Raw genomic sequence first — 26596 nt, 5'->3', positions numbered from 1 at the left:
GTCCTATAATACTGTTCTATTTAACTATGTAAATCATGTAAACACTGTATATCCTGCACTTTCTGTTATTGCACTTTGGTTAGACCCAAACCGCATTTTGTCTCCTTGAACTTGTACACGTGTAATGACAATAAAGTTGAATCTAATCTAATCTAATCTAATCTAATCTAATCTAATCTATCTATCTATCTATCTATCTATCTATCTATCTATCTATCTATCTATCTATCTATCTATCTATCTATCTATCTATCTATCTATCTGTCCGTCCGTCCGTCCGTCCGTCCGTCCGTGTGTGTGTGTGTGTGTGTGTGTGTGTGTGTGTGTGCTTTAGTGTAACATTCTGGAAAAACTAATTCCAATAGAATGTGTAAAGTAAAAATGGAAGTTGTACTGATTATAACTTGCCACTAGGTGGAGCTGTTGAATAAATCTATAGTAATGGCGGCTACGGTTCATAATTCGAGTTTATTTTCTGGTGCACAGGTACAGCATTTCATATTCAGTGAAATATTACATCACACTAAACTACACAAATACACATCATCTGTTTTAACCCACAGTTAAGACAATTGCACAACTGCTTCAGGCTTCATCAAGCACCAACTCGTGAAGCAACTTCTTTGTGGAACCTGATCCTCAGACTGACACAAAAGCTTTGAGTGTGAAGGAGGCAGAACTTTTTACTGTGATTACTGTGTGTGTCATGTGCAGATTAAAGAGCAGAAGTGCAGAAGAACAGAAGAACAGCTCTGGACATCTACACTGTTCCTGTGGATTCCTGTTACTGAATCATCATCATCATCGTTTTGATCGAACACACATAAACATTTTGCAATTATTACTAGGCAGTAAAAACAAGGTTTCTGCTGTGTGTGTGTGTGTGTGTGTGTGTGTGTGTGTGTGTGTGTGTGTGTGTGTGTGTGTGTGTTCTCCCCACACCTGCTTCACACTAATTCCACCCGCTAACACCGTAGCAAAGCAACATGTTCCCTGGCAAGAGAAAACTGACGCCTGGATAAAATTACACACACACACACACACACACACACACACACACACACACACACACACACAGCCAACAAAAAAACTTGTTTCACAAGTCAAAAGTTTGGATACACTTGTTTTTTCTTTATTTGTGTTATTTTCAACATTGGACATTAATACTGAAGAATCCAAACTATGAAAGAAAACATCCAGAATTCTGTAGTAAACAAAAAAGTGTTAAAGAACCAGAACATGTTTTGTATTTTAGATTGTGCGAAGAAGCTCAACAAACACAACAAACACTTCACTTCGCTTGAGGTAGTTTCCTGGAATGGAAAAGTGAACAGAAGCGTAGCTGAAGTTTTATTTCAACTCGTATGATGAAGTTTTTATGTAGAGAGAAATGTGATAATGGAATGTTTATGGAAGGAGTCTCCAGTGTCAGAGGATTTTCAGAGTTATTCCTGCATGTTAAACCACATTTAAAGTCATTATAAAATTGTAGCATTGTTCTCTACACACGGAGGTTGTACTTGCTGGTGTAAGATGTGTTGTGCCAAAAGAGGTGTGTTAGTAAAAGAGGTGTGTTAGTAAAAGAGGTGAATCCACAAACACAGGTATAATACACCTTACAGGCATAGATAGTAGGCGATATATATATATATATATACTATATTTGTGCATAAATGGATTATTGTGTTCAATCACATGAAAATATGGGGTTCTTGCTGCTAAATAAACAAAACAAATTTAATACTCAATAATAATCGACATGCACATGGACAAATATTGATGCTTTATGCAAATGTATGTTTATTATTAGTGAAACCAAACTCAACATAGAGCATGAAGACTAAATATTCTTGTAAATGTTTATGGTGTTTTAAAATGACGTAAATCATCAGGACACCAAACGAAACTTTTGCTATGTTTCCACACGGACGCTTTTATTTGCCGGGTTTGTGCATCATGGTGGATTTTGGTGCTGATTTGAGACTTGGCGCATCAGTAAAACAAATGTTTAGTGATGAAGAATTATTTTCAGTGGAGTTTATTTTTTTGTTATATCTGAGTAATGAAAGGATGCAGTGAATAAATGTGTCGCACCGAAGGTTTTAATTTAGCCATTTTTATATTTATTTATGCATGAATACCGAATTAATTTGGAAAGCCCATATATATATATATTTATAAATGAAAATTATGGATATGTGCAAGACGTAAGTAAGGTAAATTTTTTGTATAAGAAAAAAATAATTATATATATATATGTATATAGTTTTTTCTTTTTTGTTCTTTGAGAATTGTTTTTTTTTTATACAATTTTTGTAATACAAAACAAAGGAATGGACGAGCAGTTCAACAGTGTGCAAGAAAAATAAAGAAATAATATCATTTAACGAGTGGTGGGCAAAGAACACACACCATGTAGTGGAGATAAAGTTCATATACAGTAGGTAGAACATTACTCCAGTAAAAGTGTCCCTTTAATTACTCACTTGAGGAAAAGTACAAAAGTATTTGCCTTCAAATGTACTGAACACTGACCCATTAATAGAATAAGATTAATGACTTAAACACTGAGTGATTTTTATTACAATCATCATGAACACAAAACCTTCACGGGCAAGTTCGAGTTCATGATTTATTCCTCTTTAAATGTTCTGCTGATGTTGAACTGGATGTTGGTGATCAGTAGATGCACCAAGCGCCAATCAGAACACGTGTAAAACAGCGCGTGCGCTCGATCCTGATTGGTGACTCGCTTTTTATCCACTCACAAATAAAAGTTAAACGACTGATTTCACTAAATGTATTTGAGTAAAAAGTAAGATATTTGACTTGGTAATGAGGTGAAGTTACAGTAAAAGTCTCTTTAAATGTAAATACTTCCTTAAAGTACAGAAACACGGAAAAGCTGCTTGTGTTCAGTAACAGGTTTATTTCAGAAGTGTTTAACACTGAATTTAACAAAAAAGATTAACCGATAAAAAATATGAACTGATTAAATGTGATATTTTTATATAAACACACAAACGGTGGTGTGTGTGACTGCAGCATGAAGAGATCAGGAAGGAAATCTGCTTCTGCTGAATGGACACTTCTGCTGGTTCCTGCTGTTAACTTGCTGTTACCTGGCCGCGATGTGTGACGTCAGACCCCCCCCCCCCCCCCTCTTCCCCTGCTCCTGTAGGGCGTGGCCCAGATCCTACCTGTAGGGTGGAAAGATAAATCTCCCGAGGAAGGTTCTGTACCGGTCCGGCGAAAAGTCTGCGGAGGTTCCGCTCCAGATTCTCCACTTCCACCGACACGACGGAGAGACGCGCCTCCACATTCACGCGCCCAAGGAGAACTTTATTTTAATACTTTTAACAATAATAATAAAAATAAATCCGTGCTGGACTCGGGATGATGTTCCGGCTCCACCCGGGGCTCAGACACGGTCCGGAACGCGCTGAAGGGTCGCCGGGACACGCGCACATGACACGTCCAGAGACCGAGTGACCTGCAGAGGAAAACAGAACCGAGCTGAGGAGCAGCCTGGCGGGGCAATGATGCCGTTTTTCCCGCTGAGGAAAATCAAGAGGAACGGAATATACCTGCTGTTCGGGGCGGTGCTGGTGGTCGTGGGGATCTCTGCCTATCTGGAATACGTGGCCACTAACACGTGGGATAACGTCGGTAGGTTTATACTATAATAATAATAATAATAATAATAATAATAATAATAATAATAATGCTGCAGATCGCGACTTCCGGTTTCCCCCTGTTTCTTTTCTTTTTCACCTGGTGCAGGTTTTTCTCACGTGAGCGCCCTGCGTGTGATTTCAACTCCAATAATTAAAACCCACGAGTATAGAAATCATTTTTTAGCCTCTGAATCGGTTCCTGAGAATCGACTCACTTCCCTTATTAATGTAAACTGTGGACTGTAGTTCAGAAGGATGAAGGAGACAGAACTGGTTTAGTTCTATTACATGGCTGGTTCTAATGAATCGAATGAGTAAAGAGATTTCTAAAGTGGATCATTGTTTATTTCCCAGGTTTATCCCCAGGTGAGTTGTGACTACACCCTGCACTGCTGCTCACTCCACACCTTTAATCAACTTCTCTGTCGTTTGTTTATACACCAAGCATGATGGAAGGTTGTAGCTCAGGGGTTAAGATCATTGTATTCTGAGTCGAAAGGGTGTAGGTTCAAATCCCAGCCCCACCACACTGCTACTGCTGGGCCTTGAGCAAGGCCTTTAATCCCCAAGTGCTCAGCTGTAGGTCGCTCTGGATGAGGGCATCTGGTAAATGAATGAACGTCTTCTCTTCCTATTTAAATGTGTGTTGTGGTGATGCTGGGACTCTGATTGAGTTCATTTCAGAGGAATAATCTGGTCCATTAGACAGTTTTGGTTCAGTCACAAACCCAACCTTGTGTTTTGTTACGGATAAACGTTTGACTCGGTGTTGGTTTTAAAACGTGCTTTTGTGTTCATCACGTTTCACCTCAACACAACTTTTACAGTGTGTACCTGCTCAACCGCAGTTTCCTCAAGCTACATTTCCCCACGTCCAAAAATAACAGATAAAAGGAACTCAGTAGTGTGTGTGCTTTTATTTCTGCACAGATATTTCCTACATTTCGTTTTTCTTTACGGACTTTTTAGACGTGTGTATCTTGGTTTTGTATTTCCCACGTTTTATTCACTAATTTGTACGAATGGCAGGTACTTTTATCTTTTTTTCACGTCTCATGTTTCACTTTTTTGTGCCTGTTTTTTCGTGATTTTTCTGCAGGTTTTATTTGTGTTTTAATGCCAATTTATTTTTAGTTTTTGTCACGTGTATGGCATTCGTTTATATTTCTATAGTTTGTTTATTTTTCACATGCTTTAGTACACATACTTTTAATACTCACATAATATTCCCACAATCTCAGGTGTGTTTACTTGAGTGTGATTCATGGTTTCAGTGCAGAAGCCGACGCTGTTAGATGAAGCTTGACGTGATAATGAGTCTCGCTCGTCTCAGAAGCTCGAACATGAGGGTGAAGCCTCATCGTCAGAGTGGTGATCGTTTGTTGAATCTTTGACCAGCATGAATAATTACTTCTCTATGCTTCAGAACCTGAACTTTAAAATGAACAATTACTATTTATTCCTTCCACAGACATTTATATAGATCAGGAGTTCATCTGTACTTGTACATTCTTTAAATCTGTAATGAATAACCTGACCACATGAATTTCAATTCCTACATCAAATGATTATTATTAATTGTACATGTTGTAGCAGACGTGCCTTTGCTTTGTGTTTGTAAGAAACATGTTCTGGTGCAGGTTGTCAGGGTTTTGGATATATTATATATATATATATATATATATATAAAATCGAAGTGCACCACAGGTGGAGGAGTTCAGGTATCTGGGGTCAACAGTGCAGAGTAATGGAGAGTGTGTTAGAGAAGTGAAGAAAAGAGTGCAGGCAGGGTGGAGTGGGTGGAGAAGAGTGATAGCAGGAGTGATTTGTGATAGAAGAGTATCTGTGAGAGTGAAAGGGAAAGTTTATAGGACTGTGGTGAGACCTGAGATGTTGTATGGATTAGAGACAGTGGCATTGAGTAAAAGACAGGAGGTGGAGCTGGAGGGAGCAGAGCTGAAGATGTTGAGATGTTCGTTGGGAGTGACGACGATGGACAGGATTAGAAATGAGTTTATAAGAGGGACAGCACATGTAGGACGTTTTGGAGACAAGATGAGGGAGGTGAGATTGAGATGGTTTGGACATGTGCAGAGGAGGAACATGGGGTATATCAGTAGGAGAATGCTGAGGATGGAGACACCAGGAAGGAGGAAAAGAGGAAGACCAAGGAGGAGGTTTATGGATGTGCTGAGGGAAGACATGCAGGTAGTTTGATTGGTAGAGGACAGTGGGTATGGACAGACCCCTAATGGGAGAAGCAGAAAGAAGATGATGTTATATATAGTAAGCATTATATAGATCAGATTGCTGTGATGTCCAGTTTGAGGCCTTCATTTCGTAAAGCATGCGAATGTGAAACAGGCGTAGACGAGGGCTTTTCACCTGCTCAATGCCTTAGTTTTGTAAAGAGGTCAATTTGCATACAAAAGGATCTAAGAAACAATTTTGGGAGGAGGAAATGGAGCCATGGAGAACATGATGAAGCACAAGTCCAGGAGGTTTAATCACTTCGGATAAAGACTAAAAAACGCTTGTCAGGGTAATGAGTAGAATGACACTGGAGGCTCCTTCACTACCCGTTGCATGTTGTTTAATTCTGGTTTATTATTAGCGCAGTGTCACTGTACATTTCCCCGTGAATGAGTGGTTACCATGGAAACCGTAACGCATCAGCGAGCGCATTAATATAAACTGGAATTACTGACAGAGCTGCTGTTATGGAGAATGTGCAGGTCTTGATGTACATTCCTACTGTGTGTGTGTGTGTGTGTGTGTACGTGTGCAAGCGTGCAAGCGTGCAAGCGTGCAAGCGTGCAAGCGTGTTGTAACCTGCTCTCTCTCAGTTCACGGCACTCTGTTTAGTGTTTGTAGAGTCAAATGAAGGCTCGTTTCACCCACACTTGTATATAAACACGAGTTTGAATGCAAGCAAATGCCAAACAAAAAGGTGTGTGTGTGTGTGTGTGTGTGTGTGTGTGTGTGTGTGTTACCTTTCAGGAATGGCTGCCTGCTGTTGTTGTGTTTTTCAGGAACATTCCTTTGATTTTCTAATGAGAGGCGATTGGTGGAATAGTTCGGGGGGGAATTGGGGGCCCAAAAGTAGTCTAAAAGTAAACATTTTGATTGGTTTAAGATCTATAGCACAAATTAAGTTGTATTAGAAATAACTTTGGTACACATCATGTAGTCTAAATAATGAATAATACATAAATGAGAATTTTTATTATTAGTATCTTTTTTGTTTGTTTGTAGTATAATCTGATGGAACTGAAGTGAAATTATTGACAGACAGAGAGGCAGATTTTTTATTATAGCAACCAAACAGCAATTAAAAAGAGGCTGCTGTATAACTGGTCTAGGTGTGGAGACGCCGTGTTTATAAGCTGCTCAGAGCAGCCGAGATTTTCTTCAATTAAACATTATATTGTCGGATAGACAGAGAGGCAAGCAAGTGTGTAGACACGGACAGATCGGTAGACAGATATGCAAACAAGCAGGCAAATAGAGAGAAATGTTACCTTCAACTTGGAATATCACACTGAGGTCATTTTCATACTACAGAATTTAATGTACCTGCATAAGCAAATTAAACAAAACAGTGTAAAAATGAGTGGTCCCCTGGTGGTCTAGTGGTTAAGATGCAGCGCTCTCACCGCTGCGACCCGGGTTCGATTCCCGGTCAGAGAACCATCCCCAGCCACTCTTAGTGCCGGTCCCAAGCCCGGATAAATTGGGGCAATAAATTGGGGAGGGTTGCGTTAGGAAGGGCATCCAGCGTAAAACATGTACCAAATCAAACGTGTGGAGGATCCGCTGTGGCGCCCCCTAACGGGAGAAGCAGAAAGAAAGTGTAAAAAATAAACTTGTAGTTGAAATGCAAAATACAAAAGCTGGAACACAAACTTTAGTCAGGATTAAACTGGCAATTCATCTGAATAATAGAAAAAAAGATTAAACAAATAATTTTTTTTTTTTAAATGTCTGTTTAGATGTGAACAGTAGCATTTTTATATTCTTAAAATATCTGTCAATCTACTTGTCTGTCTGTCTGTCTGTTTACCTGTCTGTCTACTTGTCTGACAGGCATGCAGACCAGTGAACAGGCAGACCAGTGAACAGGCAGACCAGTGAACAGGCAGACCAGTGAACAGGCAGACCAGTAAACAGGCAGACGTCCCCCTGATGGTTATAATTTCCGCTAGGCCTCGCCCATGTGCTGTTTAGATTGCAGCATGGACTCTGTATTTTGCAGTAATGGACCACATGACCATGTAGAGAGAAAATTCACTTCGTTTTATTGTTATTTCTGTCTGTCTGTCTGTCTGTCTGTCTGTCTGTCTGTCTGTCTGTCTGTCTGGAGTGCCATAAAATTCTAATGTAAAATTAAACAAAATGAACTCTATGGTAATTTCTTTTTGAATAATAATCATCCTGAAGCTCTGGATTACTGGCACATGCTCAGGTCTTGTGTGAAATCACCAACAGGTTGAGTGTTTGTGCAGAAATCCGACACTGTTGTTGGTAATTTGGTCAGTGGGTTGTGATCTCTCACACCGGATCAGGTGATGGTCAGAGTGACATGAACACAATTGGACAAAAGCTCCTGTTTAATGGTTTATAACCTCACTTTCTTTCTCTGTCTCTTCAGATGACAGTCAGCAGAAGGACCAAGCGTCCCACGTCAAGTCTGGAGTGAGTGAAACACACACACACACACACACACACACACACACACACACACACACACACACACACACACACAGCCTGCAACTTCTACTTAATGGAAGTTTCATTATTCCGTTTGTAATTGAAATGTTACCTGCAAATTCCTTAAATCACCTGAAGCTTGAAGAGAAGCTGGAGGTAAAGATGTTCGAGCGATGCGCAGATATTAAACCAGCAACACTCATGTTTTTGTTAAATGATGAAATGAATCTTTTGTTTTTTTTTAATGAGAATGTTTTTGTAACAGTGATTGAAGGTTTGAAACAATACTGAATTATAATGTTTTAATAAAATGTTGTATATAATGTTGTTCAGAAACCAGTCAGGGTTTCATTCACTTTTACTTTATAAACACGTCTCAGGTCTCCATTCTATTCTTTATTAAAATTACAAATATTTTAATGAGTTGTGAATTTGAATAAAATTTTAATGTGATAAAGTCCTGATTTTGTGAAATTAATGATGTAATATGAAACATTTAAACTGTCAAATGGTTACAGTTTCTTTCAAATCTGTTTTCAGTAGAAAACTGAAATTTGTTAAATCGTCTTCAGATTTCTTGAATTTTTACAGCGTCCCAGCTTTATAAAGATCTGCTTTCCACGGGTTTCAGTGGAAGATCTCCTGCAATAGAACTTTTTAACATGAATGAATGTGAACTCTGACTACACCCCAGACCTCCTCACCTCCTTATCTTCACCTACATCAGTACTTGTCTCCAGAGATATCTAGTGGAACATCTTCCCAGAAGATTAAAGCACATACAAGAAGAAGCATCTACCAATCATATGGTTAGGTGTCCACAAACATTTGGCCATGCAGGATATTACTTTAATGAAAAAAATTCTGTTTCTGCCGACTCAAGATTTCAGTTCAGTCTGAAAAAACACACACACACACACACACACACACACACACACACACACACACCATACTTTACATACCATTTTCTTTAAACAGGCACCCAAATAATCACATTACACATACAAATTAGCATGGTGTATTTTGTCACACACAAAGAGACACAGACAGTCACACAGACACACACACACATAGACACACACACAAACACTTACAAAAGGTTTCTTTAGCAATAATTATGCATGGTGTAATAATTGCACTAATCACATGGTGTGTGTCAGGATCAGATTTATTGAGCAAACTAATGACTATACAGCCCTTAAGTACATACACACTCCTTACACACACACACACACACACACACACACACACACACACACACACACACACACACTTTTTGTACATACACACTGCACCTATGATTGGCATTTCTACACACACACACACATACACAGATGAGTAATCATCAACAGGGTCTACAGAGTTCACCTCAATCCTGCTGATGAGTGAATTGATACGTGTGTGTGTGTGTGGGTGTGGGTGTGGGTGTGTGGGTGTGTGGGTGTGTGTGTGTGTGACAGAATGGAGATCAGATTTCTAATGAGGACATCGTTTGGTCATCTAGATACGTACCTCAGCTCTGGAGGTCGGAGGTAAGAAACAAACCCCTGTGAATAGTTTAAGGTTTGAAAAGGTTTCTAAACATTCTGTTGGGTCTGTGTGGGTCAGTCCTATTTACATCATCGTATCATCGTCTGTGTGTGAATGTTGTGTGAGTATCGTGAAGCATACCTTACAGAACCTCACAGAAACCTTATAAAACCTTATAAAACATCACAGAACCTTAAACATAACCTCACAAAAACCGTATAGAACCTTAAACATCACAGAACCTTAAACAGAACCTCACAGAAAGGTTCTTTGTGAACAGTTTTGTGGCTGTAACATGGAGAAACAACACACATGTAAGAGCAAAGCATCCAACCAATCAGAACGAGGAGACATGTCCACCTACAACTAACAAATCAATTAATATATATATTTTTTATTAAATAGTGTTAATATTGTTAATTATTGAAAATAATAAATAAATTAATAAAAAAATTTTTTGACATAATTTATATCATAAATGTTTATTAATATGTAGTTTACATTTATACTATTTTACTTATGTCTCATAAATCTATAAAAAACTATTAATTGATTATTTCTTTATTTCAGTAATGCATCCATAATATTTCTCATGAAAATATTTTTTATATATTTAATTTTTTTAAATCTTTTTATGAATTTTATTTAAACACGGTTCCAGTTACAAAAAAAAAACATCATGGAAAATCGTTCTTTTATTTTATTTTATTTATTTTTTGGTTACAGTATAAAGGCCAGGCGAATCTTCATGTCTTTGAGGATTGGTGTGGAAGCTCCATCGCTAGCCTCAGGAAGAACCCACACTACCCCCTGTACCCTCACGTAGGTGCACAAACTATTCTCACGTAATTTCAACTCTTTCTGTTCTCTCTTCAAAGGTTCTTTAGATAATTAAGCATGCTGAAGCCTCCTGTCTGTTTTTAATGTTCCTCGTACATAACCTCATATGCTTTTTCATTAAAGTCTCTTTGTGAGAATCTTTGAAGTATCTACTGTATGTTTTGTGCAGAACCTGATAACATGGTGGCCTCTGTAGAACATTTAAGATTTCCCCCAGGGGGAAACCACAACAATTTTTATAGGTTCTAGATTCATTACAACACGTTTTTAAAGTTCTTCAGATGTACCTCTGGAGGAACCCTTAACTGTTCTGTGTAGAAACTTCCAGTCTTTCTTGTTCTTGCAGACAGAACCCTTGTGGGAACTGAAAACTTGTAAAAAATTTAATAATTTATAAAAATGTGGAGTTTTTACAGCACTAAGAAAAGGGTTCTCCAATGGTTTCTAGAGGGTTCTCTAGGTACTTTATCTTATGAAAACAGCTGAAGAGAGAATGTTTGTCTTTTTTTTTGCACAGTCTCGTATCACGGTGAAGAAACTTGCGGTCTCTCCCAACTGGAAGAATTACGGCCTCAGGATCTTTGGCTACATCCACCCACACACCAATGGTCAGTGTTCAAGTTCAATAAATCCATCACCATCTTCTCCATGCCAGAGCCTTTAAACACTCGAAGAGGTCCAATGTCCAAACTCCACATGAGGTGGAGTTCAAATGGTGCTGGTGCGTCTCTGAGTGGTTCAGGATGTTTGCAGGCATCTACTTCTTTAAAGGTTCATAATCTTCATGAGGTGGGACGTGACTGGAGCTGGAGCAACCTCAGGATGCCTCTTTCTGAACAAACTGTAGCTTGTTTATCAATGAAGCAGGACATCCACCTAGTAATTCATTACAGGAGTCTAGTCTGGAGGTCATGAACGCATGGACGAGCTTCTCTGCATCAGATATAGACATGTTTCTTAGCTTAGCAATATTTCTAAGATAGAAGAAGGCTGTTTTTGTAACTTGGTTGATATGATTATTAAAAGATAAGTTGCTCTAAAATAAATTTCAGGTCTGTTGAACTAGTGGTTACAGAACATCCGTCTAAATGCAGGTTGAGATGCTGGAGCTTCTGTGTACTGGTTTTTGGGCCGATGAGCAAAATCTCCGTCTTATCAGAATTTAATAGCAGAAAGTTATGGGTCATCCAATCTCTTATTTCTTTAACACACTCGGTTATCCAAGTTAATTGAGCTGTATCGCCTGGTTTAGATGAGATATATAGCTGGATATCATCAGCGTAACAGTGGAAGCTGATTCCATACCTTATAATAATATTTCCTAAGGGAAGCATGTATATTGTGAAAAGCAGGGGTCCTAGAACTGAACCTTGTGGCACCCCACAATTTACTTTCATTAACCTGATAGCTCTTCATTTATATCTGGTAACAATCGGACGGGTAGGATATAAACCAGCTTAACGCCTGTCCCTGAATGCCGATGTAATTCTGTAAGTGATCCAGGAGGAGATCATGATCTATAGTGTTGAATGCAGCACTAAGATCTAGTAAAACTAACAAAGAGATGAAGCCTTGGTCTGAAGATAAAACAGGTTATTAGTGATTTTAACTGGACCAGTTTCTGTGCTATGATGGAGCCTGAAGATATTGTTCTCCTGTAAGTAGGAACAGAACTGGGCACAGACAATCTTTTATTTGATATTTGATTTTAATACAAATTAGGTTTCTTAATGGTGGCTTAATAACTGCTAACTTGAGGGGTTTAGGTGTCTCTCACACACACACACACACACACACACACACACACACACACACACACACACACACACACACACACAATCCGTTCTTCTCAGTAACGCTGTCTCTCACTGTGTGTTTGCCAGGTGAGTTCGTGTTTGCAGTAGCGTGTAATAATAACTGTGAGTTCTGGATGAGTTGGGACGAGAACCCGGAGAACCTGCGACTCCACGCTTATGTTGGGAAGGTGAAACAAAATATTCCTGCAGCTGTGCAGGTTTTTGTGATGATGGTGAGGTTGGTGCTTCGTATAGAAAGGTGTGTTTGTTTTACAGACGGGTGAGGAATGGAGCGCTCCGGGCGAGTACAGCAAATACACCAGCCAAACCTCCAAACCTCTCCTGTAAGTGTGTGTGCTTGTGTGTGTGCGTGCGTGTGTTTGTGTAATTAAGTGTGCTATTGTGTATTGGAGTGCTACAGAGAGAGACAGACAGAGAGGGGGATAGAGAGAGAGAGAGAGAGAGAGAGAGACAGGCAGGAAGGCAGACAGACATACGGTGAGAGAGAGACAGACGGACAGACACAGGGTGAGAGAGACAGACAGACAGACAGACAGACACATGGAGAGAAAGATTGAGAAAGCGAGAGAGAGAGACAGAGAGTAATCATATTTAAAACTGTATAAGTGTACAGTAGTGTTATTTTGCTGTGTGTAAATAAAGACTGTGTTTCTTTCCTGCAGACTTCAGAGGAATAAAAGGTTTTACTTTGAGTTGATCCACAAACACAACAGTCGTGGCACCGACCACGTGGAAGTGGCAGTGAGTCTCCTGTTCAGTGTTTCTATTTGTTTGTCTGTTTGTCTGATTGTCTGTCATAACATATGATATATATAGTCGACTATATATTATTTAGCTGCTAATTCTAAAATGCCATAATTTTTTAACCTTCACTTCTGCACATTACTCTTTAATGCCATCGCCTCAGAACCATTTCTGTACTCTAAATTGATGTCCACACGTCTCTGCACTGTTACTGACTTTATATTTATTCACTTTACATATGTTTACATATTTATCACTTGCTGTAAATATGCTGGATGTTTATCTGCACTTTTGCATGATTGCTACATTTTTGCACTTCTGGTAGATGCCAAACTGAATTTCGTTGCTGTACCTGCACAATGCAATGACAATAAAGTTCTATCTATCTATCTATCTATCTATCTATCTATCTATCTATCTATCTATCTATCTATCTATCTATCTATCTATCTATCTATCTATCTATCTATCTATCTATCTATCTATCATGCGCTACAGTCTGATACGATAAGATCTGATGTGATAGATACCTTCAAGATTTCATCAGTTTCCATACGATGTTTTTAATGAACTGTATGATTGAGAATGAAGAGAGGATTATGAGAGAGTGGCGTTTATAGCTGCTATAACATGAGTTCTGATCTCACTCTTCTCACAGCAGCAACATGGTTCATACCACATCTACATCTGTACAGGTTATTCCCATAATATTCAGGATGAAAGGGTTGTTTATCTTTTTCTTTTTCTGTTCACTTCCATGTTGCAGCTTTTTACAGACGCAATCAAACTCGTTTTCATTTTATTAATTTTTTTATTGAAAAAAATCACTTATTTATGATTTCAGGTTTTAAAATCCAATTTACAGTAAAAGCATTAACACACAAAACAGCCAAAAGTTTGAGCATAATCTTTTTGAACATATCATTCAGGTTTGGTCTCCTAGTTCAAGTGAATTTAAAGTGGTTTTTTTTCCAGTGGAGATTCAACACAGCAGAGACGCAGTTTGAACTGATTGACTCCAACTCACTGTCTCTTTACACCGGTAAGCTGTACAAAGACGTGTGTGTGTGTGTGTGTGTGTGTGTGTGTGTGTGTGTGTGTGTGTGTGTGTGTGTGTGTGTGTGTAACGTTGGAAAGGTTGCAGAACTGGAATATCTGTTTCTGTCAGCGCTCCATTTCTCTGCCATGCTGGCATCCCAGAATAGCTCAAATGATATGTTTGTGTGTGTGTGTGTGTGTGTGTGTGTGTGTGTGTGTGTGTGTGTGTGTGTGTGTGTGTGTGTGTGTGTGTGTGTGTGTGTGTGTGTGTGTGTGTGTGTGTGTGTGCGCGTGTGTGTCCATGTTCTCCCCTAAATTCTGGTCTGTATCATGTGTGGGATATAAAAAGGTTGGTGTGTATTTTTGCACATGATGGAGGGAATATACGTGTGTGTGTGTGTGTGTGTGTGTGTGTGTGTGTGTGTGTGTGTGTGTGTGTGTGTGTGTGTGTGTGTGTGTGTGTGTGTGTGTGTGTGTGTGTGTGCAGTATATTTTTATGAAGGATCTGCTTACGGCTGTCTCAGTGGTTCAGAGCGGAGCTTCTGAATGTTCAGTCTGAATAATCAGTTTTTTAAACGATTTATGGTTTTATTTATTTATTCATTTAATAAATGTATTTATTTTTAACACCTTTTTGTTGATGTTTGAAAAACAGCCTCTTTTAGGTTATTAAGGTTGCCAGATATTTCTTGGGTAAAAAGATCAGAGATAAGATCAGAGTTTTTGCTTTTATATAAAAAATGAACAGCAGGGAAAATATCAGCAGCTCATTAGATAGCACATGATCCAGCACATCATAATATTTTAGCAGAATGTGTGAAGATGAAGGGCTGAAGAATGCCTGAGAAACAAAATATTTATTACATGATCTTGATTGAATAAAATGAAATGTTTTTATTTACTGTTTGCTTATTTGATCGTCACTTTAAAGACCATAAGCACATGTTTATGGTTACATTTAAGGCCAGCCTTTAATGGACATGTCTCTGTCTATATGTACGTGTGTGTGTGTGTGTGTGTGTGTGTGTGTGTGTGTGTGTGTGTGTGTGTGTGTGTGTGTGTGTGTGTGTTAGTTGAGTCCTCTCTGAAGATGAGTGATGTCAGTCACATTCCTCAGACAGCTGCAAGTCATGAAGTTCTGCCTCTGAAAAAAGCACAAGCTCCAGAACACGGGGCAGAGATGCTGAGAGAAGACCTTCGTGACACTTTTTTTAAAGGTGAGAAGTCCATTGTACAGACACACACACACACACACACACAGACACACACACACAGACACACACAAATATCATCATTATCATCATCATCAAATATAAATTGCAGATTCATTAAATAAACTACAAACTTAAACTCCTCCCGTTACATTACATCATCACCCAAACCCCTCCCATTACATTACATCATCACACAAACCCCTCCCATTACATTACATCATCACCCAAACCCCTCCCATTACATTACATCATCACCCAAACCCCTCCCATTACATTACATCATAACACAAACCCCTCCCACACAGCACACAGTGTAAATTATGTATGATAAAAGTAAATTTGTGTGTGTGTGTGTGTGTGTGTGTGTGTGTGTGTGTAGTGCCTTTATTAGACAGGGCCAGATTACGGGGCGTGTTACCGGAATGTTCCTATAGACCCAGTTACACACTGAAGGGCAGGCAGGTCGGCCGATATCAGGGTCTGCAGTTTGTGAGTACACACACGCGAACACACACACACACACACACACACACACACACACACACAAACAATTGTAACTGAATTATTCAACTGATCTAAATAACAAATTTTGTGTATTTTGCAGGTTCGCATGACTTACGTTTACCCCAACGACTGTACACGGCTTACACACATGGAGAGTGAGAACACGTGTTTCTACCAGATGAAACCGTACTATTTGGAGATGTAAACACACACACACACACACACACACACACACACACACACACTGCATTTTAAAAATGTATTTAAAAATGTATAATTTTCTAATATTTACTTTAATAAAGTATCATTATTATGTTTATTAATGATGATACTGCTAATAATAATAGATTCAAACTGCCGTGTGTTTCAGAAGTTTTGATTATGGTAATGAATCTGATGGTTTTTACAGGTACGGCTTGTCACAATACATGAGACTGGACCAACCTCAGGAGAAAGAGGCAGCGTTCAGAAACAATGGTACATATAAAAAAAAAACAGCGCTCATGAATATTCATTAGCTGCTGTTAGAGTGAAGTGAGACGAGAGTGAGACAATCACGTCTCCTGTAACATTATTGTTTTGTAATAAGATTGTAATATTTGTTTGGTAAAGTTCAGTGTCCCTCATTTTCAGGTGATTATGGGGAAGGATGGCAGGACTTCAGAGTGATTGGCCGAGCCGGACAGGACAAGGAGACACCAGATGAGGAGGATTTTGACTACCGTGATGATTCCATACAGCACCAAGGAAGGAAACTCTTCGCTAACTCACTAAGCAGAAAGAGCTCGAGTAGAAGGAGGAGGACGAATAGACAGTATGTGAAAGGAATTGAGACGGTGCAGCAGAAGATCCAGGCAGCGGATAATGTCTCTGTATCAGAGAGAGAGAACCAATACAAGCTCCAGAACCAAAACAAAATGGCAGATGAGAACCAGTATAATCAGGGAAGACCAAATAAAATGGCAGCTGGAAACCGATATAAAGTCCAAAACAAAACGGTGGAAGATAATCAATATAATCATCAGAGACAAAACAAAACGACTGACAAGAACCAATATAATCAGCAAAAACAAAACAAAACGGTGGAAAATAATCAATTTAAACTCCACAACCAAAACAAACTGGTGAATGAGAACCAAAAAAAACAAAACAAAAACAAAATGAGGGAAAATAATCAATATAATCATCAGAAACAAAACAAAATGGCCGACAGAAACCAGTATAAACAGCAGAGACGAAACAAAATAGATGATGAGAAACATGTTGGATGGATGGATGTCATTATAAATCAGAAAGGAATTAACAAACATGTTGTTCAGGTGAATCATGTGATGGTAGAGGAGAAAGCTCCACTCCAGGATCAAAGGTCAGGAGAAAAAACGGATATTATTAACAAAATGAAAAACAACACGAGGAACATTTCTGCATCGAGGTACGAGAACCATCAGCCTGGTGATCTCATCAATCAGAAGCGTTCTCAAGGCATTATAGAACATTACATTCTTCAGAACAATAAATACATCAACACTTCATCTGTGCACATGGGGAACTCTTCACTGCAGAGAGGCGGAGCCTTAGGTAATGAAGGTGTGGCTAAAACTCGTGAAGAACTTATCAAGGACGAGGCAGAAGTCTGGATGGTGTATGGAGACTCGGACATGGAGGGCGGGTACTTTAGGGATACGTACGACCCTGAGATCAGATGGGATCAGACATTTCGAGTCAGTCAGACAGACTTTCAGACGATGAGGACGGACTGGATCGACCTGAACTGTAACGTGAGCGGGAATTTGCTGATCAGCCAATCAGAAGTGACGGCTTTGGTGCAAGCTTTTATGGAGAAACTCCAGCTGAAATATCCGGGGTATTGTACAAAAAATTCTAATTATTTTCATTATTGTTTATTATTTATTGACAGACAGATTTAAAAATATTACACAGATGTTAAAATACAATTCTAATCTTTTTGCAAATGTAAGAAAAGTTTAAGTGATAAACATTTGCCCTTTGATTTATTTTTTTATACATCAAAATAAATAACTCATTTGTACAATTGTGCAATTTCTATAAATGAGATATACTGTAACATACAAATATATTTGTTTAAATGTATACATAAATGGTGAATATTAAAATTTTTTAAATTTATTCTTTTTCTTATCTTTTTTTCTTTCTAAAAGTAATGGCATATTAAAATTCAACCTCCTGTTATTCCAATTAATTCTCCCATAATTATTTATTTTTAATTATTAAAATAATCACATTTAAAAATGTCTTTTACAGTGTTTGTAAAACTAATTTACATTATATACTATAGGTAATGAATATAGAAAATATTATCAAGGAAATGTAAAATGTGTGTGTGTGTGTGTGTGTGTGTGTGTGTGTGTGTGCGCGCGCGCAGTAAGTTCTCTCTGCAGCGTGTGGTGAATGTAGAGAAGAGGGAGGATGAGAGACGGGGCAGTCGTTATCTTCTGGAGTTGGAGCTGATGGAGGAATCAGGAGCTCGAGTTCGTCTCGTTCATTACGTCTACGTGCTGCAGTTTAAAAGCATCCAGCGCCCGAGTGTGAACTTCGACGTGCTTCTGTGTAACCCACACAACTTCCTGTGGAACCCTGACGCTACTATACACATTATCGTACCAGGTCTCTCTCACACACACACACACACACACACACACACACACACACACACACACACACACACACACACACACACACACATTTTTATGTCTGTTTTCCTGAACCATAAGAGACCTTGCTGTGTCTACATTGTGTGTGTGCGTGTGTGTGTGCACGTGTGTGTGTATGTGTTTATATTTATATATGAAGTGAAGAACCAGGCTCGTTGGGTGCAGAAGTTCATTGTGGACATGGAGGAGCTTTACCGGGGCACAGGAGACGAAAACATCAACATCATCATTGTTGATTTTTTCAGCACTGACATGGATGTAGAACAAGTGCTGAAGAACTCTCGTCTTCCCAAGTACACACACACACACACACACACACACACACACACCATCTGTTTATACAATGCAAATATTTTTTACACACTGAACAGCCACAAAGCCTGTTTGTTTGTTTGTTTGTGTGTGTGTGTGTGTGTGTGTGTGTGTGTGTGTGTGTGTGTGTGTGTGTGTGTGTGTGTGTGTGTGTGTGTCTCAGGTCTCAGTATTTAAGACTGACAGGGAACTTTGAAAGATCAGCAGGTCTTCAGGCTGGAATCGACCTTATCGCTGTAAGTTTTACACACACACACACACACACACACACACACACACACACACACACACACACACTCTAGTAAACACAAGCGTTTATTGCTGCTATAACACCATTAAATACATATACACTGTACGACCTTAAGATTGGCATCTGCTTCTTTTTAAACACTTCATTTTACATTTAGTCTTACAACAAGCTCCACTCTTCTGTGAAGATGTTCCTCTAGAATTTGTGGAGATTTTGTGGCGATTCATTCAGTTATAAGGGTGTCAGTAAAGTCGGTAGTGATGTAGGTGAGGAGGTTCCTGGGGTGCATTCAGTGCTCACATTCATCTCAAAGGTGTTCAATAGGGTTGAAGCTCTAAAGCAGGAAGATCTTCCACCAAATCCAACCCATGTTACATTTTAGTCCCATCATCAGTTCCTCCTGGACTTCACTCTGAATACACAATACCCTCTACAGGTCTTCCACAGAGTGTGATGTCCAAGTGATGTTCCCAGGAGCTGGATGGAGTGTAACATGAATATATGGTGTTTTTTCTTTTCCAGAATAATCACAGCATTGTGTTTCTGTGTGACCTTCACCTCCACTTCCCGCTGGGGTTCTTTGACTCGGTGAGGAAACACTGTGTTGAGGGACACATGGCCTTCGCTCCCTTAGTGATGAGGCTTAACTGTGGAGCGACGCCTCAGGAACCCGACGGTACTCACACACACTCTCACACACACACACACACACACACACACACACACACACACACACACACTTTTTAAGTCTGTTCCTAATGTGGCCAGATTCCTTCATTTGTTTTTGGCGTAACATCAGAATCTTTGACTTTGAAGTCTGACTCTTTTCTTGTCAGACTCTGATGTCTGAATCTTTTTCTCTGACTGATCTCTGAATTCTGATCATGATCTCTCACTCTTTCCTTCTCTGACAGGTCTCGTCTCAGTCTCTCCGCTGACTTTGATCTCTGACTTTGATCTCTGACTTTGATCTTACTCTACCCTCTCCTCTGACTCTGTTTTGCTTTGACTCCACCTCGGCTCTTCACTCTGACTCTGCTGTGACTTTACTCTTTCTTTTAACTCTGTTGGGAATCTGTTCTGTTCTCTGTTTGGACTCGGACTCTTCTCCCAGTCTCCAGTGTGGATTTACAGTCATGTGCTTGTGGTGTGCAGGTTACTGGGAGGTGAACGGTTTTGGTTTGCTGGGTATTTATAAATCAGACCTGAACGCTGTAGGAGGCATGAACACCAAAGAATTCAAGAACCGCTGGGGAGGAGAGGACTGGGAACTCCTGGACAGGTGAGATGTTACGCTGTGATGACCTCGTAACTTGATACAGAGCCAGTAAATCAGTAAAGCGTGTCAGTTAAAGGGTTGGGAAAGTGCATCTATCTGTGTGTGTGTGTGTGTGTGTGTGTGTGTGTGTGTGTGTGTGTGTGTGTGTGTGTGTGTGTGTGTGTGTGTGTGTGTGTGTGTGTGTGTGTGTGGAGGGGGGGGGGGTATAAGTATTTACATAAGAAATGTGGTGTTTCTGCTCTTGCGGTTGTAGGATCATAGAGGCAGGGCTGGAGGTGGAGCGTCTCCACCTGAGGAACTTCTTCCACTACCATCACTCCAGACGGGGCATGTGGAATCGCAAAACACTACGCAGAACGTAGATCTGGCAACCCAACATCTTCAGAAATGACACTGGTTGTGGCACTTAAACCTCCATCACCCTCACCTTTGCCCTGTGCACCTTTGCAGGTGTGGTGCTCCCTTATGTGGGTGGAGCTATGAGACAATACTGAGGTTTGATTGGTTGCTCCTCACTGGTTTCACTGACTCTTTTTATGTGCTGGTAAAGTTCTCAGGATGTCACACACTCGGATTATTTTAATTAATGTTTAACAGTTTTTACAGGCCGTGAGCGGAACATGAGTGAGAATTTTATACCAAAGTCATCAGCGGTACACACGTGAGGGCGGAGTTTGTCTAAAAACAAAAAAGGGGTGTGTCCGAGACGTCGTTTAACTTTAACTAGTTAATGTTTCTCTGTAAGTGTTGTGTGGACAGTTTATCCTTCACACACACTCTGAGCACATCGGAGAACACAAACCATGATGCGGAACCCGACTCTGAATACACATAACTTTCCCAGGTAACTTGTGTGTGCACGTGTTTTTGCATTGTGTAACATGGGTGTAAGATCAGACTTTTACTATACAGTAATTATCTCCACTCTTCTGGGAAGATGTTCTACTAGATATGGTGAAGATTTTGTGGAGATTCATTTAGCTACGAGTGTGTTAGTAAAGTCAGGTTGTGATGAAGGTGAGAAGGTTCCTGGGGTGCAGTCAGCCTTCACATTTATCCCAAAGGTGTTAGAGTTGGAGCTCTATAGCAGGAGATCCTCCACACTAAATCATGGAAAACAGATCTTGGCTTTTCATAGCTTTGAGCACAGGGGCATCGTCATGCTGGAACAGGTTTGAGTCTCCTGTTTAAGGGAAGGGAAAATTCCATGCTACCAAAGACGTCTTGTAGACCTGTGTGCCTTTGACGGTTTGGGAAATAAATCATTAGTCTGGAAAAGGCAGGTGTCCCAATACTTTTGGCGAAACCGGGTGTTTTGTCTGGTTTGGGGTGTGAACACGTCGTCTGTTAGGATTAGTGTATTTTATTGTTTCCTGAGTGTTCTGAGGACGGGGTAATGGAGAAGCCTGATATTCACCATGTGATGCAGGATTCAGGATTCAGGGCTTGTTTTTACATTCAAATGTACCAAGAAATCTCAGGAAACCTTTTCACCAATGTAATTATTAATGACTTCATCTGAACTTGTTACACAGGAGACATTTCTTTAATCAAATACCTTTAAATACCTTGATTTTAGTTATATATTTATGTCAATAAAAAGGCCAGTGGTTTGTACATTGTGATCGATGTATATTTGTTCTCTAAAATACTGTATATTTAAAACAAAAATACCAGAAAACATTTCCAGAGTCCATTTGAATACAAAACAATCTGATCCAGCCATATAAACACTGTGTATTATATTTGTGTTTATATATTTCTATATATAAAATACATTTAATTTTAATTTAAAGCCAGTTTTGGAGTAAAAGTTTTGTACATCTGGTTTATTTTTTATTCCTTTTTTTTTTTTTTTTTTTTTTATGTTTTAATAACATAAACTGTAAAATTGTCTGGTTTTAATCAAACTTTATTTCTAAACTTTCAAACGGAAGAGAAAGAAAAGAAATGAAATAAAGGAAAGTGTTTTGGGGTTTGTGGGAATTTGCTGCTCTTCTGAATGAAAATATTTTTTTTTTTTAATTTTGTAAATGTACAGTATGTATTTATATATTTGTGTTTATAGTCCTGTGGAAAAAGAAAGCATAATAATCAACTGGTCCTTATCAGGTCTTATAATTGTGTAAAAACAACCTCATTATTCATTTTACAGAAATAAAACCTGAAATGGTGAAGTTGTGTGAAAAACTAAGTACACCTTCTGATTCAGTTGCGTGTAGAATCATCTTTAGCAGCAATAACATTCTGGATGATTTCATGTCTCTCACATCAGAGTGGAGAAATTCTGACTCACTTTTATTTACAGCATTGCTTCAGTTCATTGAGGTTTGTGGGAATGTATTTATGCTGCGCTCTTTTAAGGTCTCGCCACAGCGTTACAGTACGATTGAGGTCTGGACTTTGACTCGGCCACTGAAGCAGTTTTTTTAGCTCTACTGTTGTAGATTTGCTGCTGTGATTGGGACCATTGTGCTGTTGCTCAGACAAATTTCAACCAAGCTTTATCTATCAGACAGACAGATTTGTCACGTGTTTCTTATCTGAAATTATATTTACCTACAGACCTGATAAAGACCATGATTTTTTTTATTTCCTGATGAGTAAAGCCATTAAATTCAAATTCTGATACTTTCTTTTTCACCCTGTAATATACTCTACTGTATGAGTGAAGTACTGTATGTCTGTCTGTCTGTCTTTTTTTTTTTTTTTTTTTACTTAAATAAAAATAATGTTAAACTTTTTTATTTTAATGATTTTTAATTTATTCATCTTTTTCAGGTAAAAAAAATAATTTATATATATATATATTTTTTTTTTTTTTTATTTTTTTTTTTAAATAAATAATAATAGATACCCAGCTTTTAGAAACACAGACATTAGAGACAAAATTAACTAATAAGAACAAAATATTTATTACATGTGGAAATGTATTGGGTGATTATTAAATCTTAATTCTCTCAACCAATGAATCAAACTTAATCGGGGTGTACAAACTTTTGCACTCAGCTGTATAAATATATGCAATAACGCTACATTAGTCTGTAATTCAGTGGTTTATAGCACATCATACATAACTATTATGAATAGATATATGGATGAATAAATAATTGTGGGTGTATTTGTTAACTATATGAATGTAATTAATATACAGATTATTAATGTATTAATTATTTGAAAAGTTATGACAATTTAATGTTATTTGATCATATGAAGCTAATTAATGTATAATAAATATATATTTTTTAAGCTGAACAGGTCGAGTATATCAGGGTGTGTGTGTGTGTGTGTGTGTGTGTGTGTGTGTGTGTGTGTGTGTGTGTGTGTGTGTGTGTGTGTGTGTGTGTGTGTGTGTGTGTGTGTGTGTGTGTTTTGGTGTTAGTGTACCAGGTACCTGTCTTTTTCTTGTTAAAACTGATACCGCTGCACACACACACACACACACACACACCCCATCAGTGTTTCAGGTACTTGTACATTTCAACAGGTGTGTGTTTAACTCCTGCACTTTGTGGTCTCTCTCACACACACACACACACACACACACACACACACACACACACACACCGATATTTCTACTCTTAGACTCAAGTCCTGTAATGTGTTTTGTTAACGGTTTAATGTGTTGGAGGTTAAAAGGTACAGGTGAGTGTCAGGTTTTACACACAAAAGGAAGAAAATGAGAACAGATGGTAGTTTTCTTCCCCTGATGGTGTGGATGCGATTCAATCATACAATCTGTTTGTGTTTTACTTTTCTGAGTCATTTAAATTCTTACTTCCTTCATTTAGTTTTATTATAAAGCACACACACACACACACACACACACACACACATTTAACCCCCCGGCCCCAAACACACAGAGCACATTTCACCCCAATGCACAAACACACACACACACTCAACTTAAAAAAAATATTATATTCGATAGACATTAACATAAATCCAGACATGAACATTAAAGTAATTGTTCTGATGATGAAGAGGAACTGAAACAGTGAGAAATAGGAAATATTAGCAGTGACTGTGTAACACTGATCAAACACACGTTACACGTAACGACTGCAAAGATACAGCACATTGTTCTTATTTTCAGTATGTTTCTGACTTTACACACACACACACACACTGTTCTGTACAGCATTGCCGTGTTTACTGTCCTCCACCTGCAGCATCAAACATCTTCTTCCTGCCCTCCATTCCTGACATGGCCTCCACATTCTTACGCCAGTCTCCCACTTCGCTGGTCAGCACCTACACACACACACACACACACACACACACACACACACACACACACAGGTCAGGGCTATGCAGAGTGGAATATTTGTGTTGAAGATAATTTTAGGTTTTGGTGAGTAATATTTGGTCATAGCACCTTGTATGATAAATACACTCCTTTTTAGAAACATTTATTTTTGTATTTTATTGAATAATGAACTGAACTTTTCTTTGTTGCAAAAACAAAATTACAGAATTTTCTCACTTCATTTCTGCTTTTTTTTTAATTTGTGTTTATTTAAAAATCCTTTCTGACAGATTTTATGCTTTGATGTTCTTTCAGTATTGAAGTGTGTGTGTGTGTGTGAGAATACCTTCTCCTGTTTAATGTCCTCCTTCTTGACGGACTTCAGGTTAGCTCGGAGGTCCATGGAGCCTTTGTGTTTGGAGCCGAGTAAAGCTCTCATCATCTCATCAGCCGACACACGAACCTTCCTCAGAGCCGGCTTCTTAAACTTACCCCCGAGATCCTGCACCTTCAGCTTCAGCTCATGAATCTGTAACACACACACATACACACACACATGCACACACACACGCACGCTAAGCATTTCTCCACAAAGCTCCTTCCCATTTATTTACACTCCATACATCTGTGTGTGTGTGTGTGTGTGTGTGTGTGTGTGTGTGTGTGTGTGTGTGTGATTGCACTCACTTCTTTATTGTTCTTGTTCACTTTTGCTTCAAAGTCGTATCTCTCCTCATCCACCACGTCGATTTTAGTGTGAAGCTGTCGACACAATTTCTACACACACACACACACACACACACACACACACACACACACACACACACAAACACACCAATTGGAAACCTAATTCATTTCAATGTCTCTTCAAATACACATCTATCTATCTATCTATCTATCTATCTATCTATCTATCTATCTATCTATCTATCTATCTATCTATCTATCTATCTATCTATCTATTCTGTTTTTGTTTATGTAACAGATTCATCTCTCTCTTAGTGTATTTTTTCTGTACTTGTCTGAGGCAATATTTTTTTTGGAACTCTGCGCTGTAGATCAGTGAATATGGAGTGTGTTTGTGTATTTATAGTATTTATTTTACAGATTTGTGTGTTTAATAGAAGATATAAATCTTTGTGAGGACGTTTCTAAAATGTGTGTTACTCTTTTTCTTGTCCTTGTCTCGCGCAGGTTACACTGAAGTTTCCTCCAGGATGAGGGAGAGTCTCACCTGCAGGTCGTCCATGGAGAGTCCAGAGATCTGCAGTGGAGGCAGTTTCTCCCCCAGGTAGCGCACTTTCTCCTCATCACGGGTGCTTTTCTCCTGCTCCAAGTCGTCCACCGCCCTCTGCAGGAGCAGCATCTGAGTACACACACACACACACACACACACACACACACACACACACACACACACACACACAGCGATGCTTTTAAAAAAAAATTATTTATTTATTTTTACAGATTTATTAATTATATTATTCAATTTATCAAACTGTTTATTTATTTATTTTTCTCAACACGTTATTATATATATATATATATATATTTTTTTTTTTTTTACATAATTTACTTCTTTTTACTTCAAGACTGCAATTCTTTTTGCTAAAGGAATAAACAAATTGATCAGATCAGATCGGATCGGATCGGATTCGGATTTACCTTCAGTGAGAGTTTCCTCGAGGCGGAGATCTTCGACTTTGGCTATTAAAAAAAATTGTGTGTGTATTAGTGTG

At 38.8% G+C, this 26596-nt stretch overlaps 2 protein-coding genes and 2 long non-coding RNA genes across 4 annotated transcripts in view; 2 read left to right on the top strand and 2 right to left on the bottom strand.

Annotated features, from left to right (window-relative positions):
- The first annotated feature begins 3172 nt into the window (after positions 1–3172).
- On the top strand, positions 3173–22194 carry b4galnt3b (beta-1,4-N-acetyl-galactosaminyl transferase 3b). The gene is made up of 20 exons (XM_083552887.1): positions 3173–3669; positions 8329–8372; positions 9848–9919; positions 10644–10739; positions 11275–11365; positions 12641–12741; positions 12830–12897; positions 13237–13315; positions 14294–14360; positions 15430–15573; positions 15950–16059; positions 16175–16275; positions 16484–16551; positions 16708–17938; positions 18479–18720; positions 18907–19060; positions 19243–19315; positions 19852–20005; positions 20485–20611; positions 20862–22194. Exons 1-20 carry the CDS (start codon positions 3540–3542, stop codon positions 20968–20970), a joined length of 3261 nt encoding a protein of 1086 aa, XP_083409013.1. The 5' UTR covers positions 3173–3539; the 3' UTR covers positions 20971–22194.
- Positions 7722–8299, top strand: LOC310732587. The gene is made up of 3 exons (XR_014535520.1): positions 7722–7767; positions 7832–8008; positions 8041–8299. It is a non-coding gene; the product is annotated as an uncharacterized lncRNA (long non-coding RNA).
- On the bottom strand, positions 21221–23428 carry LOC310732563. Its single transcript, XR_014535496.1, has 2 exons — positions 23077–23428; positions 21221–23023 (listed from the first exon to the last, which is right to left on the bottom strand). It is a non-coding gene; the product is annotated as an uncharacterized lncRNA (long non-coding RNA).
- Positions 23429–24514: 1086 nt separating this feature from the next.
- The window catches only part of tnni1c (troponin I, skeletal, slow c), a 2190-nt gene continuing 108 nt past the window's right edge, over positions 24515–26596 (bottom strand). Inside the window, exons 2-6 of the mRNA XM_083551588.1 lie at positions 26523–26564; positions 26092–26223; positions 25545–25634; positions 25204–25386; positions 24515–24862 (exon numbers count right to left, since the gene is read on the bottom strand). Coding sequence (XP_083407714.1) covers positions 24761–24862; positions 25204–25386; positions 25545–25634; positions 26092–26223; positions 26523–26564 — 549 coding nt within the window. The 3' untranslated portion in view covers positions 24515–24760. The remainder of the gene's footprint in view (positions 24863–25203; positions 25387–25544; positions 25635–26091; positions 26224–26522; positions 26565–26596) is intronic.

The sequence above is a fragment of the Silurus aristotelis genome, assembly GCF_946808225.1.
Source record: "Silurus aristotelis genome assembly, chromosome: 10".
Lineage (NCBI taxonomy): Eukaryota > Metazoa > Chordata > Actinopteri > Siluriformes > Siluridae > Silurus > Silurus aristotelis.
The sequence above is the reverse complement of the archived record's forward strand: the minus strand, read 5'-3'. Positions and strand labels throughout refer to the sequence as shown.